The sequence below is a fragment of the Phytophthora cinnamomi genome (assembly GCF_018691715.1).
Source record: "Phytophthora cinnamomi strain GKB4 chromosome Unknown Contig104, whole genome shotgun sequence".
NCBI lineage: Eukaryota > Oomycota > Peronosporomycetes > Peronosporales > Peronosporaceae > Phytophthora > Phytophthora cinnamomi.
Window position 1 is genome coordinate 285,329 of NW_027151037.1, and position 16,061 is coordinate 301,389.

General features: G+C 56.2%; 3 protein-coding genes across 3 annotated transcripts; 2 read left to right on the top strand and 1 right to left on the bottom strand.

The window, feature by feature from the left end:
• Window positions 1-4,772: 4,772 nt before the first annotated feature.
• On the top strand, window positions 4,773-5,093 carry IUM83_05942 (uncharacterized protein; the record flags this gene model as incomplete). Its single annotated transcript, XM_067930107.1, has 1 exon — window positions 4,773-5,093. The coding sequence occupies one exon, from the start codon at window positions 4,773-4,775 to the stop codon at window positions 5,091-5,093; it is 321 nt and encodes a 106-aa protein (XP_067782808.1).
• A 563-nt stretch (window positions 5,094-5,656) lies between these two features.
• Window positions 5,657-6,382, top strand: IUM83_05943 (Pleckstrin homology-like domain; the record flags this gene model as incomplete). Its single annotated transcript, XM_067930108.1, has 1 exon — window positions 5,657-6,382. The coding sequence occupies one exon, from the start codon at window positions 5,657-5,659 to the stop codon at window positions 6,380-6,382; it is 726 nt and encodes a 241-aa protein (XP_067782809.1).
• Window positions 6,383-6,767: 385 nt separating this feature from the next.
• Window positions 6,768-8,489, bottom strand: IUM83_05944 (uncharacterized protein; the record flags this gene model as incomplete). The annotated part of the gene is made up of 1 exon (XM_067930109.1): window positions 6,768-8,489. The coding sequence occupies one exon, from the start codon at window positions 8,487-8,489 to the stop codon at window positions 6,768-6,770; it is 1,722 nt and encodes a 573-aa protein (XP_067782868.1).
• Window positions 8,490-16,061: the final 7,572 nt, after the last annotated feature.

The following is a 16,061-nucleotide window of genomic DNA, read 5'->3' on the forward strand; positions in this document are numbered from 1 at the left end:
AATACTCGACTTCCATATTTGAATAAAAACACGCAAGTGAATCACCTCTGAATTTCTACTTTTGGAGGGTAATCTCATACTCATTGAACTCGGAGTACTCCTCGTTTTTCGCCACTGTGTTGCGGCTCCTTCTTTCGTTAACTGTTTTGCTGGCGAGATTCTGTAGCTCTTCAAGCGACAGCGCGGTGTCAACTCCGGCGGCGACCTCTGTTTCTGGTAAGCTTCTTCCTGATTGCGAACATCTTGTAGGTCCCGAGCCACTGACGCTTCGAAATGGCTTTCAGGCTTGCTGTGATCTTCTTGCCCAGGTCAGTCACGGAAGTCGCCGGGTCCATAGCGATCCTATTCTTGAGCGTCCCAACATCATCTCAATCGGCAGCAGTTCCGGATGATAGGGTGGTGGTGGCGTCTGGCGCCGTTGACGGGGTGCTGCTTGCGAGTGCTGATGGCCGCATGCTGTCACCACACTTTGTGTTTGCTGGAGAGCCTGACAATGGTGTGTACAACGAAGTCAAAACCTACTGCGAGCCGAGTGTCGCCACGGACGCGGTGAGAACAAAAGCGTGGTTTGATGGACGTGTCATGCTCAAGTGGATTGAGAAAGTTTTGTAGCAAATGCCATGCTCAAGTGGATTGAGAAAGTTTTGTATGAAGCTGGTGTCCTCATCTTACATTGTCTCAAAGTATGCAAATGCGACGCGGTGCGCCACTGGCTTGCTGAAATGGGCACATATGCTGTCTGCGTTCCTGTTGGCTGTACACCGGTGACTCATCCTTTTGACGTGGGCGTCATGTCGCCTTACAAGAACAACCAGCAAGCTCGTTTCACTGTACTCTACTCACATCGCCCACCGCCACAGCAAGCAAGCTTGAAACCGCCGCTACGATATGTCTCAGCGATCCATGCACGCGCTAGGAACTATCACAGCTGCCACTGTACAATCTTTGTTCGTGGAGGCCGGTCCATTCTTTCCTTTCGGGCGCCTCCAAGCTCTCCCCCGCCATTTTTAAGCTCTCCCCCTGTTGTGACGTCCCCAGTCATGGAAGTAGTTGTGTAGGTACATAACTGGTGTGACCCACATCGTTCACAAAACCCAGTGGAAAATACATGAAGTGCACGCTGATTGGCCAGTTCTTAGTACAGCCAAGTTCACCACTGCAAAAATTTTCAGGGTGACACATCTATCGGACTTTTGCGATAAATTTATATGGGTTTTGCAGATAAAGCAAGTCATTGAAATCTGACAAGCTGCTCCCGTTCAAATTTGTAGAACATGTTACAAGTTTACGGATCATTTTGTGCCTTTAGCGCAGAGTTCAACTTCAAACCCACCAATTGCGCACTCGCGAAGAGGTAACACCCACCAGCGGAGGAAGAAATGGAGGCTTTTGTCTGACCTGATAGCTTCGGCCATGACGTACGGTGGTATTGATGCCTCCACCTAGAGTTTGGGTGGGGGGGCGCTAGACGTGAATTGAACACTCGTCGCGCTGCAACAGCGTAGCTATGCTGGTATACAACAAACACGTTTGTCCACCCATCACATTGGGGAAGGATCAGAGGCCTCCACGAGGCTGGCTGGGGGTGGGTGGGTGGGCGGAGTGAGGGAGATCGCGCGCATAGTTAAGCGATCTCCAGGCGGGGTCAGCTACGTGCTGCGCACCACCAAGAAAGCCCGCGACTAAGACAGGTAGGCCCAAAAGTCTCACGGACCGTCATATTCGACAGGTTGTGCTCGGCGCAGCGACTGGGGACTACTTGGTACCGGCCTTGAAGTTGCGTACGAGGTGGCGTACTATTCAGAGGTTTCTAGCTTAGGTTGACTATTCTAAAATGGACACAACGCTTCCCCTAACGGAGGAGCCCAAGGAGACGCGCTTAGAGTTTGCGGAGAGGCTCGCTTCTGCTGGTCAAAAGCAGGTTGTCTAACCTGTGATTTGTTTTTCTGACGAGAAGAAATTTAATCGAAAGGATCCTGACGGCTACAAACACTACTGGCGAGACATCCGCCGCCCTCCACGTCGGTATCTCTCGAGCCAGAATGACGGCGGTTCGATCATGGTGTGGGGCGCGTTTGGTGTCAAGGGGAAGTCCGAACTGATCGTGCTGGAGGGGCATCAGAAGTTGTCGGACTACATCTACATTATCTCGGAGAACCTGCTGACGTTCGCCCATGCGAACTACGGAACAGACTACGTTTTCATGCAAGATAACGCCTCCATCCATGCGTAGTACGAGACCATGGGCTTTTTCAAGGAGGAGGAAGGCGTCACTGTCTTCGATTGGCCTGCTAGGTCCCCCGATTTAAACCCCATAGAAAGCGTGTGGGCGATTCTAGTGCGAAAGATGTATGGAAACGGTAAGAAATACGCGTCGGTGGCGGAGCTAACAGTTGCTGTCCAGGATGCATGGAAGTCGATCACCATACAGGAGCTGCACAATTTGCTGGATTCGATGCCTGCGCGCTGATTTGAGCCCCCCACCACAAGAACGGCGCCAAAGCCCACTACTGAACGACGCCACGGCAGGACTCTCACTCTTACCCATACTAAGATTAAGATAATAATTGTCCGAAACCATGTCGCGGATCGAAAACGTGTATGTTGTGTAGAAGCACTCAGAAATCAAGCTCCACGTCACATGTCAGTTATAACACGATCGGATAGGCGCAACATATCTAACGGAAATTACGGAATAATACCCCGGGCACTATTTAATAGTACCCCTCACAAAATCTCGAAAGGTTACTCTGTATTACCAAAAGGTTACATCGCTACCCTAGCTTACTCGTCGATCAGTGCAGCATCATCAAGAGCGTCGTGCAGCTCGTCCAGGTTAAAGTCGTCCATATCCTCGTGGTCCTCGTCAGCGGCTTCCCAGCTTGTACAGAATTGCTCACCATACACGTCGTGCTTCGCAACGTGCCAGTCCAGGTAGCTGTCTGCAAACCCAGCAGCAGAGACTGAGTTAATGACAGTGTTGCTGTCAGTGTCGCGCCATGCCTTCCTTACCCACTCACAAACCACAGCCACCGCCGGCATGCGCGGGTTGCCGAAGCGAGTGTACTCGACCTTGTCGCTCTCCTTCCAGGCGTTGAGTTACTGTAGGGTTACTACCGGGTTACTCTGAGAGGGTACTATTTGGGTAGAGGGTATTAATCGGGAATTTCCGTTAATTAGCGAGATCTAACTCTTTCTAGCAGCTGATATATGCCCCAAAATATAGGTATCCGAAAAATTATGGCGCGCAATGTAGACCACTACTGCGACAGTGCAAACACAACGATTGCCTTTTCGGCTGAAACCGTCTTATCTACCCTCAAGCTCCTACAGTACATGTCGTTGTCCATCGTAGGTAACATGAGTTTCAATCTGGGAGTGTCAGGTACACTAGCTGTAAATGGATATTTGTTACATTACATTCCGCTAAAACGAAAAAAGTATAATACAGCCGTAGCCGCAGGTACGGAGGAACGCGATAAATGTGAACTAGAGTGCACCCGGAGCGCCAACGACATTATCCGCGGAAAATAAAATGAAAAATAAGAGAATGCATGTCATGATCAAGTAAAAACGAGTGGATTGAACTAAACCTACTCCATTTTAGTAACACAAACTTTACAACATAGGCGCCTTGAGGTCAATCTCTCAAGATTTATGATTGCCAATTTTTCTCGATCAAGACGTGCGATTCAGGTTTCGAAAGTGCAACGAATTGGGTGTAATTTTTTTTAATGAATAGCCTGGACTATTTTGGTTCATCGTACGGACCGCACGAGCCAACATGTCCGAATTATTGACATAGTTCATTGTGCAGACACCCATAGGGATGCCCAGTCTTATCTAGTAATACATAGTCAGTTTCAAGCAGTGCTCTCTCGGAGTGTGACTGGTAAAAAAAATGATGGCGGATTTCCCATCTAGTATTGCAATGCAGTTCTGCTTTAGCTCCTATTACTACTGTGCTAGATCCGACTAGGGCGGTAATGCAATGGAAGAAACAACTTAACTACCTATTCCCTTATTTAAAAAGAAACGATGAGAGCGGTACTACAGCAAGAATCTGCCTATTGTTGCATGTTGTGCGGTCCGCAAATTAAAAATCCTTAGCGAAGCACAGCTTTGTAAAATTATATTTGAAAAAAAACTGATAATTTATTGGTTTGCACGTTTTCGGCATCTGGTTCACAACTTTACCTGCCTAGTGAATTGGGCGATTGACCGACTGACCCGCTTGTTACGCAGACATCAAGCAGAAAGCGGTATTTGCGGAGGCGGGTCCAGCGCCGTGCATTCCAGTGGACGGCCCCGTTGCCGCAACTCGTAGTTAGTTTTATTGTGCGGGGCCTGGGGGTGCAGCTCCCAGTACATAGAATTCACCCTCTTTTAGCTAAAGGTGCTTTAGGCGCCTTCAAGGGTCCGCCGCGACGTAGAGTTTAAAGGCGCGGTAACGAGACTCCGCTGCGATTCCACTGCCTCTCCGTCGCCATCCAGAATCCAGCAGATCGAGTGTTCAGCTTGCAAACAGTCAGCTTCTGCTTCAGCATGCATCTGCTGTGGTGCGGATCGTGTTGGAGAACAGCATCTCGAAGCCTGCGGCAGCACCTGGGCAGCGGCTCGCTCGAGGTGAAGGTGCGTGCGTCTGGCCGGGTTTAGACGGTAACGCGACCGTTTCGGAGTCGTCATTTGGACAGCATGGGCATTTTTGGCTCGACGTTGCGTCGAACTGTCGCCGCAGGCACGGCTCGGCTGGCCGAGTTGCTTCTTCGCTGATGGTCGAGACTTCCGCGCCCGAGTGCGCGATCCAAATCGCGGCGGCCGAGAAGCCCAAGCGGCCGAGTGGGGAGTTCAAGCCGCTCACGAGCGGGCAGTTGCTACTGAAAACGCGCCACTACTCTGACCAGCAGCATCATCAGCATCAGCGGCGCGGGCTGCTCGACGACGATGCAGACGATGACCAAGACGCACGGGACGCGGACGAGGACCTGGGCCGCGAGTGCTTCCTGTCCAGATTCCTTGCGGCCAGCATGACCCTGCTGGTCTGCTGCTTCATCTACTTCGTGGTGGTGCAGCGCTGGTTCCTGGGGGGCTGAGCGGCTCTGCACGACAAGGTTGGGTGCCTGTATCTCGGCTGGCGGTGGCGTGCCGCAGCCTCGACAACAAGGCTCTTATTCGGTGTCGATACACTTAGGCTAATCAATAGAGTCGGCAATGTGTCGCTCCCGGAAACCTTCTGCGCTGCCGGCACCGCAGCTGTTGGCGCTCGTGGCTCTGCTTCGTCTCGTTGTCGCTGTCGGCGGCCATCTGCGGCGTTGGCTCCGCCTTCGCTGCCTCTGCTGTCCTGTGGGGATCCAGACCTATCGCGAGCGACGAGCTGGGACGCAGCGGCTGGCAAAACGAGGGCGGGCTCGCACTCGCATGCCCATTGTCCCATTGCCCCAGCAAGCAGCGCAGCATCGACGGCGGTCGTTTCGCTAGCTTTATCTCTCCGCGCACGCTCTATCTATCTTTGAGCCGGACAAGTCCAGCGCAACCGCCCCGACACTTTTCGCTGAGGTTGCTGCCTGTGCTCCAGTGCCGCAGTCGCCAATTCGCCTCCAGCTCGTCGATCGAAGCCAGCCAGACAGACAGATAGACATACACCCAGCTCCCCAACATGACACGCCAGGGCTACCTCATCCTCCACGCCAAGCACGCGCGCCCGGCGGTGCGCTATCTCTCGCTCGAGGACGGCTACCTGCGCCAGTTTGCGTCGGCCGACTGCGCCAAGTGCTTGAGCGAGGTGCGGCTCTCGGGCTGCAAGATCACTGTCAAGGCGCAGAAGCGCGCGGACGGCGTACCCAACAGCTTCTACCTCGAGACGCGCAAGGTGTTCGTCAAGGACCGGTCCTACACACTGGGCAACGCCGAGCGGCTCGAGTTCAGCGCGTGCAGCGGCGAGGACCGGCAGGAGTGGGGCAAGGCGCTCTTTTCCTGGCAGCGCTACTACTGGCGCGAGCCGCAATCCTCGCCCGAGAAGGACTCGGTCGCCAACGAGACCCGCCTGCAGCTGGAGCAGATCATCGCCAAGCACTTTGCGCCGAAGCCCGCGCCCGCACACCCGCTCTCGTTCGCGGCGGCCAAGCAGCCAATCTCGTTCCTGCGCCGCAACGCGCACTCGCTGCGCCGCTCGCTGTCGCTGACCATGGCGTCGACCGTCTCCAACACGGCCAAGCCCGAGAGCGACGCGGACCCGACGGACTGCGTGAAGGACAAGGTGGCGCTCGCTAAGGTCGAGTGCCCCGAGGCCGCCAAGGCCAACAACATCAGTCAGAGCGCTGCGGTCACGCCGCACTACGCCGCCACGCACGCCGTCCGCGGCAACAATCAGGCGGCGCATTAGACGGCGCCATTAAAAGTATTCTCCGTAGTATGTCTCAATAGTTAGAACTATGATCTATTCCCCAAAATGCAGCTTGCCCGTTAGTAGTATTATCTGTAGGCAGCCGTTGGTCTCGACCTCGAACTTTGAGTCGATGATGCCTGCCACGTTGACATTTCAATTCCGAGCAGGGCTTTTGCATTCAGCGTGCGCGTCGTCTCTATCAACTTGCGCGCACTTCGACGTCGAAGTGACCCCGCCTCAGCAAGATGCACTGATGCCCGCGTCAAGAGCGTAGCCATCACGTCGACAAGCATAGCCGCCGACTTCAACGCTCCCGGTCAAGCAAGCGTGTTGTGAAAATGCAAATTTTATTGACTACAACAATTACTTCCCTTCTTCACTCCTAGATCGATCGCTCGTTCTTCATCGCAGCGCTATTTGCCTGCTGCTGTTCCTGTTGCTGCTGCTGCTGCTGCTGCAGCTTGAGCATCTGCTTCTTTTGACGCAGTTTCTGAGGCCGCTTGTCGCCGAACAGCGAGCGGAAGCGAGAGCGCAACTGCGAGGCAGTGAACTTGGACAGGGGCGCGTACTCCTCGACGCCGGTGCGGCCTGTGGCCAGCATCTCCCAGCACACCTTAGACAGGTGACGGCAGCGCGGGTCCTTCACGGCGTGCTCGAGCTGTCGGATGTTCTCGTCGCTCCAGGCGTCCATCTTCACCGGGTTGCTAGCCGGCAGCTCGAACTGACGCAGGTACGCGTTCTGGAGCTCGGCCGCCGTGAACTGGGTCAGGGGCGCGAACCGGTCCTCCTTCATGCCGCCCGTGGCGAGCACCGACCAGTAGATCTTCTTGCCCCGACGGCACGCGTTGGGGCGCGGCAGGTTCACCGCTTCGTACAGTAGCTGCAGGTGCTCCTGGGGGAGCAGGCGTAGCGGCATGTTGGATGGGACGGGCGACGCCACGGCCGACACGCCACCAAAGCTCATGCGGTTGCCGAACACGTCGGCGGCGCCCATGAGGTTGATGCGGTTCGGGTCGTTCTCGCGGCCGAGCGTCAGAGCCGGCGCTGAGTAGCGCTGCTGCTGAATCCGCTCGGCGTCCGTGGGCTCGATCAGCGCTTCGAGGAAGCTGTCATAAGCCTGCACGTCGAACTCGTTCTCGCGCTGGATGTCCAGCGGCTGGAGCAATGCGCTAGACGATCCGGCAGTGTACACGTTGGGGCCGTGTGAGCCGTACTGGTAGTTGGCCACCTGCAGCTGTTGCTGCTGTTGCTGCTGCTGGTTCGCCGCGGCCGTGACGCAGTGCACCACGAGGCGGCTGTGGCCGATCTTGAACACCGCGAGGGCGCGCTGGTCGTGCACGACGAACTCGAGGTCCCTCACGGACGAGTAGCCCAGGCGGCACAGGTACTCGGCGTACTCGAAGGTACTGGACTTGGGGATGCCGCACAGCTCGAGCCACCGCGACACCGTGTAGGTGGGCGAGAACACGCCGGGGCCCTGGAAGCGGCGGGCCTGGAAGTCGCGGCGGGCCTGTTGCCAGACCAGCTGGGCGTCGGCGATGCCGGCGCGTTGCAGTTCGCTCACGGCTGCGAAGGCCAGCGCCAAGACCGAGTCGAACCCGTCCTGCGCAAGGCGCTGCGTGGCCAGCGAGAGCGCGGCCGAGTCCTGGGCCAGCTGCAGGTTCTTGAGGAAGGTCAGCACGTCGTCCGTGGAGACGCCGCTCGAGTAGCTGCCGGCGGTGGCGCCGTAGCCGCCGGAAGCGGCGGGGTACGTCATGGCCGGCGAGCTAGTGGCCACGGTGAGTGGGGCCGAGGCCATGACGGCGGTCGAGGCGCTGCCGCCGACCTCGAAGCCGGCGAAGTCGAGCTTGAGGTCGCCAGGCGTGGGGAAGGAGCCCGCGGAGGGCGACGAGGGCGCGGACGGCCGCTGGCGCTTGCGGTTGCGCAGCTGGGCATCGCCGTCCATCGGCGTGACGGTCACGGCGGCGTTGAGCTGCTTGAGCTCGGGCCAGGAGGACAAACCGGTGCCGGACGAGGCCGAGGGCGTGGAGGCCGCCGGGTCCGTGACGACGACGTCGGTGGCCTGCGGGACGTCGCTGCTATTGCTGCTGTTCGAGGGCTGCATGGTCTTCTGTCTTGGGTCTTGACACGCTACGCTTGACGCTCGCTCTCTGGCCGCGGACGGTGGGCGCTCGGCGACTCGGCCTTCGCAGCAGCACGGCTTGATTGCACGGCTCGAGGCGAATCGGATTGTGGGCGTGGCCGCGGCCCGGCCGCCGCCGTCCTGGTGAAAAGCGAGTTCGATCTCTCATCCAACACCTTGTCCATGCATCGCGAGCAAGCTCCCCTCAAAACTGCATCTATCGCGGCCGCAGCCAGGCCAGGTCAGCCCATCTCCACCGGCCAGAAATGCAGAATTCGCAAACTACATTTACGGGCCCGTAGCCCGCATTGTCGAGGCTGGAGGTCTCTCGCTGGCTCGGGGTTCCTTCACTCCGAGGGCGCGCGCGCACCGCCGATCCGGAGGCGTTGGCTCCAGCGCATCAGACGGCTACACGTACCTGATGGAGCTTCGGCAGCAGTGCCGGCGGCATTGTGGTGGCAGTGTGCGATAACGTCGAACAGGCGTTCGCCGTGATGTAGCGCCGCCAGCTGGCTTGGCGCCACCACCCGATGTGTACGTCCGCTGGCTGCTTCACTGCGTGCCAAGCTTGCCAAGATACTCACTCGGACGGCCACCGCCTTCGGCGACCTGCTCGCCAAGCATGGGGCGATGCAGGCACAGCAGCGCGCTCGTCACGCGGAAGACCCTCCTCATTTTCGCGTTCCCGGCCTACTGTGCTCGTACGGTACAGTACTGGCGCGGTGCTGATGACCCGCCGCGACCACCGCCGCAATGCCGCGACCTCGAGTGAGGGACGGAGGCGGTCCCGCGCCGGTTGAGTCAACCGGAGACCGCCGCGGGCCGAAGCAGCCCCGAAGCACGAGGAGCTCACGTGGGCTCCGCCTTGCCACGGGCACAAGTGGCCAGAGCAAGCAAGCTTCGCTTCGCCGCCGCCGTCGCTGGGGCTATCGGCTGTAAATTCGCGCCAGCCCGCCTCTGCGCGGCACGTATCAGGCGGCCCGTCTTGCCTCGCCGGCTGCCGCGGTCACGGCCAGCGCGATTGCTGGTGAGCTAACGGCGCTGCTCGACCGCGCTTCAACGCGGGGCTCGCGGAATTCGCCAGTGTGCGGAGCGGCTGGCCGTCGTCGTCCTTGACGTTGCTGTTGTTGTATGCAGTTGTTGTACTGCATGTACACGTAGTTGTTCGTGCTGCTGCTCTTGCTATTGTTGTGCTGCTGCTTTCGCCGCTTCTGCGCTGCCCGCGGCCAAAATCTTGCTGCCCGCCGACAGCGGAAGGTCCCGCGTCAAATGGCGCTTTGCTCGAGTGACTGCCTCGCGCGGCGCCGGGGACGGGTGCCGAGGTACCTTGGTTGGGACACGGGACGTGTCACGAGCTCCGCTAGCGCTTCGCAGTAAGCACTTGAGGAGGAGGTGCCGACCACCAAGGCGGGACCGCGGCGGCTACAGGTACACGTCCTCTCAAGGTTGAGGGCCTCAGGAAGCACCACCTCCGCAAAGCGCTCGCGCACGGCTGCCTGCGGCCTCGTCCGTGCCGTCCCGGTACGTGTACATGAGCCTCTGCGGGGCCCGCCACGCCCGACTCGACGTTGAAGTGCTCCATTCCCCGTGATCAGGGCGATTGCTCAGCATTTTGCTGCGCTGCCGCTGCCGCGGTCACGTTATCCGGAATGCCAGCATAGGGCGAAGCGGCGCACGCGGACAGGAGGATGGGGGCGGTCCGCGAGCCGAGCGGAGACCCGACGGTGTTTAGATGAAGTCGTGATTGCCGGCAAGCAGCAGCGGCAACGACCACGGCAGCCGCGCTTCAAGCTGCGCGGCGCGGCCCGTCTTTCGCCTGGACGCACTCATGCTCGGATCGCGCTGCTCGCAGGCACCGTCGCAAGATATGTGGGGCCGCCAAAGCCGGGCGCCCATGTCTCGAGTCGAAGGCAACCGAGGCAAATCCTCGCAAAGACGAGCATGACGAGACGCATCCCCCCGGCTTCGTTAGTCGCGCCGCCGTGTAACCTGTGTAACCAGTTACGTGTAACGCAATCGGAACGCGACACGCACGCCATCGGGGCCACATTGCGCGAGCCGACGCCGAGCCATTTGCCGTTCGATTCGGGGGTCGACAGGGTTCCCTCGCGTCGGATTAGGGAATGTGGGCATTTCGCTAGACGGTCCAGTTTTACTAAACGTGCGAGAGGGGGGATGACTCCAACCGCGAGGCTTACATCGGCCACGCTGCCGTCGTCGCTGCTGCCAGGCTGACCGCGGCACTGCTGCTTCGTGGCGGGCTGGCCCTTGCCACGGGTCACAACAGCAAGACTGTGCTCCTGTTGCTGTGGACACCAAAGATCGAGCGCTGAAGGGTGGACACCAAAGATCGAACGCTGCAGGGCCACGCATCGATTGATGTCCACATGTCCACATCGCGTCGACGCTCGCAACAGCGGAAACGCAAAACATCGCGGGTCCCTCGAGTGCAGGCTGCAGTTCTCAGTTAGAACTTCTCACGGACATCTCACCAACCGCGAAGGCGACGGTCCTCGCTCCGCGCTGTCGCCAGGGACCAGAAAACAAGCCGCCCCGGCACAAGCCCTCTGGTAGAGGCTCTGCGGCACCGCTGCTCTGTCATGTAGTCATCGTGCCGGGCCCTAGAGCACCACTGCCCCCGGGGTGGTGTGATGCGTATTGTAGCAACACCGTGCAGCTAGCCGCGGGGAAGTCGTCTGCGCAGACATGAACGCCTGCAGTCCACTGTGCAATGCACAGTGTGCATGTTGTATGAGCGCCGTCGCAGCGGATCCGCATCCAGCGGAATCCAGCACTGGACCAGCAGCAGTGTCGAGACGGCCAAGAAAAATCGAACGGTGCAGCAGCCAGCGCTGCTTTGTGTGCCGCAGGCGTGCCGATGCCAGGCAACGAGCTCCATCCGCTGACACGCAATGGTTGCTGCGTGAAAGGGTACAGCACATTTAATCATCGCAGCGCTCCGTCTCAAATGCGGGCCGAGCAGCACCTGTCTCGCCGCTCCTCGGCAGGAGCCTCCTGCAGGCTCGGCAGCCGCCGCCGTCCGGTGAAGCCCGAGCAAGGAGATTTTCCCAGAGGGCTTCTCCTGGAGAAGTCCTCTGGGCCGGAGCTCGCCGGCTCCGCAGCGGGGAATCAAGTTGCCACATGTGACGAGGCAGTTGGGACCGAAGACTGGTCTTCTTTTTATTTTGCAAAGACACGGGCAGTTCCCGCGCGTGCGGACAAAGCAATTGATGCCAAGTCGAGCCAACGCTCGCTGTCCGCTGAGCAACGCGGCCAGCTCGAGGCGACATGGCGGGCAGCGCCTGGAATGACGACACAGCACTCCCGCGTATTCGCCCGCGTGAATAAATGCACACCGAGATGCCGCCGTCTCTCGCTCGTTTTCAGTGTGCTTGTCCCCGTTGGAGCTCGGCAAAGCTGTCATACCCGCTTCGGTTGAGCCCATTATCGTACACAACGAGTTGGTGTGGCTCGCGATGACCAAGTCGTCATAACGTAGCCCACCACGGAGCAGTAGTGCCGCTGTCACTGTCTCACTATTGCTTTTACGAGCTGAACGGTAGTCAATGCACGACAGCGTCGTTGTACAACGAGCACCACCCGTGAAGGTTGTATGATTCATGAGGCACCTTGTAATAGCGAACTAAATTGAGGGATGCGAGAATGTCTCCCTTACGCTTCATCAGCTGCTTGACTTCTGAAGCAGTGCTACAGAGACGCCGTGTATGCCATGCCACTTGTAACAAATACACTAGGCTCGATAGAGTGCGGTGGGTGGCCCATACTTAACGAATGTACATGCATTTGTATTTGTATTGACCTTGGTCCGTCGAGTTGAGCAATTTTTACGGTACTGCTAATGGTATGGATTTAAGAGTATCTCTTCGTGTGAGATTAGCCTGTGATTTCCAACCGAGCCTAGGCGTGCCACCAGGGATCGATGCGTACCGTTACGAGGTGCTTCAGTTTCTCACTGTCAGCAAGGGAACGTCACGCGCTGCTGTTGCTGCTGGTGGGCGTTGCTCAGGAGCAATAGCAGTGTGGTCACTGGACACGTTCGGCAACTTGTCTTCGCTACTTTGTTTGCGGGTCCTCGTCTTCGATGTACTTGCTTGGAGTGTGTAAGCAATTTGTACTGCAGAATACGGTAAATTCATATTCGAGCTTGTATCTCCGGCGTCGACAGGTAGGAGGAAATGCAGTTTTAGAGGCTGCTCATTTCGACTTCCTCCCCTGCCATGGGGCTTTAGTGGCGGGGGATGATATCGATATAAGCAGCTTCCACTTTCACAATGCGTTCTACGACTATAATACGAACTTGGATACTTATTGAAATCGACGGGGTTTGGCAAAACGTCATTCATATGTGGGCGGGTCGTGGTAGGTTATTAAAGATGATATAATTTCAATACCATAGTCTGTATGTTTGTATCGTTAGCGCTACATGTACTACCGTACCTCACAGAAAGAATGTGTAACAAATTGAATGCCAAAACCAGATTTTTCGAGCATTTGGTTTCGTTTGATAGCTATTTCTTAACACAAAGCAGTTTCCAATCGCTGGCTAGCATAATATTTGATGCATTATCGTTTTACCTACCTAATGTTAGAAGCCCAAAATAGCATTACAATATCATTCGGCAAAAAAGTTCTTGTATGTCGACTTCCTGGTCAGTATTTTTCCAGGACAAAAGATTGGCCTCATATGGGATGCCGCCTCAGCCCACACGTGCCACGAAGTGATCGATTAGTTAAGAGTGAAGGGGCTCATGTATGAATTTATTACTGCAGGCTTGACGTCAATAATGCAGATCTGCGATTTTTACGTCAACCAACCTCTAAAAGCTGCCATCAAGAAGAAATTGTTTGGTAAGTACAAAGTAGATCGGGTGCAAATGATCCACTGAATCGAAGAGGCTATTGCTATGGTGAACGAGCAGCATGATTCGGTGCGCAAGAAAGAATACATGTTCAACCACCTCGGACAGGATCCACGACGGCCCAATAAACACCTTTTTTAAGAGCACATTGGTCGACTGCAAGACAACGAGGTTTACTATTCGCTCCTCCTGAATCAGACAGCTGAAACCATCGAGTAGGGAAACTGCAGAGCGCTTTCCAGTTTTTGAAATTTGCCACCTAAATCTTAACATAAGAATGCATATTTGCTTTTTCAACTAATGGTAACAAACAAGCTGCACCCGAAGCATTATTTTTGTGAGGTACGGTTATAAATTAGGGCTAAGAACCAGTGACTGTATCTAATGCCCACCAACACACCAACGCCAGAACTCCGATACAGGATACAGTGCAAAGGTCGCAAATGGTCAACCGTGCCCGAACGGGTAAATGTTAACCGTAACCGTGGTCAACCATGGTTAGCCATAGTTGATCGGCATCTGACCTCTGATATAGTATATCCGATAAACACAGTCAACAGGCATTCATTTTTTTTCACCTTAAAACACCACTTCAACATATACCGTGGCCGCGAACTCGATAGCCATCGCATTACTGAGCTAGCGCTTACGCACGCAACGCCCTGGTACCCCCCTTCACCAACGCGGCAGCCTTTTGAGCCGCGGTGGTCACACTTCCGTCGGTTGCGTACGTCAGGTGAGCCATCATGTTGAAGCCGTTCCCGCACACCGGGTCTCCAGTGTTGCAAAACTCGATGGCCTTGGATCCGTAGGTGGAGCTGGCGCTGGAGATAGTCTCGCCCTGGAGCTTAAGCGGGTTACCGAACGTCACGATGGCCTTGATGCGTGACGCCAAAGTGTCCGGAATAGAATCACCAGTGCCAAGCACTGTCTTGATACCAATAGCGATGTCGGTGACACTAGCACCCTGAGAGTAGCCTCCAAGCACAAATACGGTGTCAGGACACTCGTCCGCGATGGACACGACGTGGTTGGTCATGTCGGTGGCACCGGGTCCGGCACTGGTCTGATCGTACGATGCGAGGTAATTGACTGCATAGGACGAGACGCTCATCCCAGAGAGATCGGAGGTGATGCCACTCACGAGTGGCTGACCGCAGATACCGAGCCCAGCCGCCTCTCCGCTACCACGAGCGAAGACGACGTGGACATCGGAGCACTCGGCGTTAACGAGGCTGGTGGGGGTGGCAAGTAGCACGAGGAGAGATCCGAAGAGCGTGAAGAACGAAGTAGCGAGCTTCATGTTACTGGGGCGGAGGCTTGTTGCGTAGTACAGCGGAAAACTCAGAATGAAAACCTTGTCGACTACCAAACGGACGCGCTTTCGAGGCCACTGGGCCAAGCCGCATCAGTGATAACAGCAGCTTGCTAATTGCCTCGTTCCTGCCAGTTCACTGGTGGAGGTACAAGTACCTACCAGACGATCATCGACGCTAACGAGTTCGTGGTCGGAGAAGTCTGCCAGTCTCTCTTGCTCTACGATCTGGCACTTGCTCATTGTTTGCATTACAGTGTCGAAAATCGTCGCTGGTGCAGCCCGAAGTATTCGGAGACCACACGACGGCTCTCTCCGGAGCTTGAATGTTGTGAGACGTACGTACGAAGTATATCGCAAAAATGGTTTTCAAAACGTTCCCACTTCTGACCACCGGTCACTGTAGGTCACAGAATTCGGGCTGGCTGCCGACGACGCCCGACTGTAGAAAGCTATGGGTTCAAGCAAGTTGGCTCTACTAGATTACTTTTGCCCGTGATCATCGAGATGAGCAAGCACAGGGCCATAGGATGCATCGGGATCGAATTGCGCGACGGACGCCATAACTGTCATGTTCCAATGGTGTCTGCACCACGTAGAGGCTGTCAATCATCCATCCTGTTGTGTTGCTGCTTAAGCTGCAGCTCTACGATGAAAACGAAAGCCGATTGTCACTTTGTGTGATCGTAGGGAAGCAGCAGATTGCCAGCCGATGTCGATAAAGGGCACATCCTTGAGCAAAATCAATGACGTCGATCTCGACGCACTTGTTTCAGCTAGACCAGCTTCTCGACGCTCGAATGCTCGAGATCTCCCCGTCTTACCAGCCGCGTCAAACCACACGCGTCGTGCTTGCTTCTACGAGCACAAAGTTTAGCTGCCAGCTTGTCTTGTCGTCCACAAGCTGTCCTGCATGGGTCAACGCTTGGTGTCCGAAACCATGAGGACGAAAACAACCACCGTGACCGCCTCATTGCCGTGGATTGCTCCCCGAAAACAGCCGCACCTTAGACACACTTCAACATACCGGTAGGAGCTTGCAGCTTGCCGAGACCAGAATCAAGCTCTGTTTGCGGACAGCAAGCCCAGGCCCACAAGCAATACCATCGGATCCTCGGTTCCATAGCGAGAGACTTAGCTTTAGGTCAGTGTTTTAAGAGCTACGAGCTCGGCGATGAACGCCGCGGCGGCGAGAGGAGGAACACCCGCCGTTGCTATGGGAGCACCTACCAGATTGTGCAGCTAATACAATTTTTATTGTGGTTATCCCAGAGGCAACCTCGCACAGATCCCACTAAAGCGTTATTGCTTCATGCAGTATATCACATGCACTGCTGCAGTTATATTGCGGACTTACGA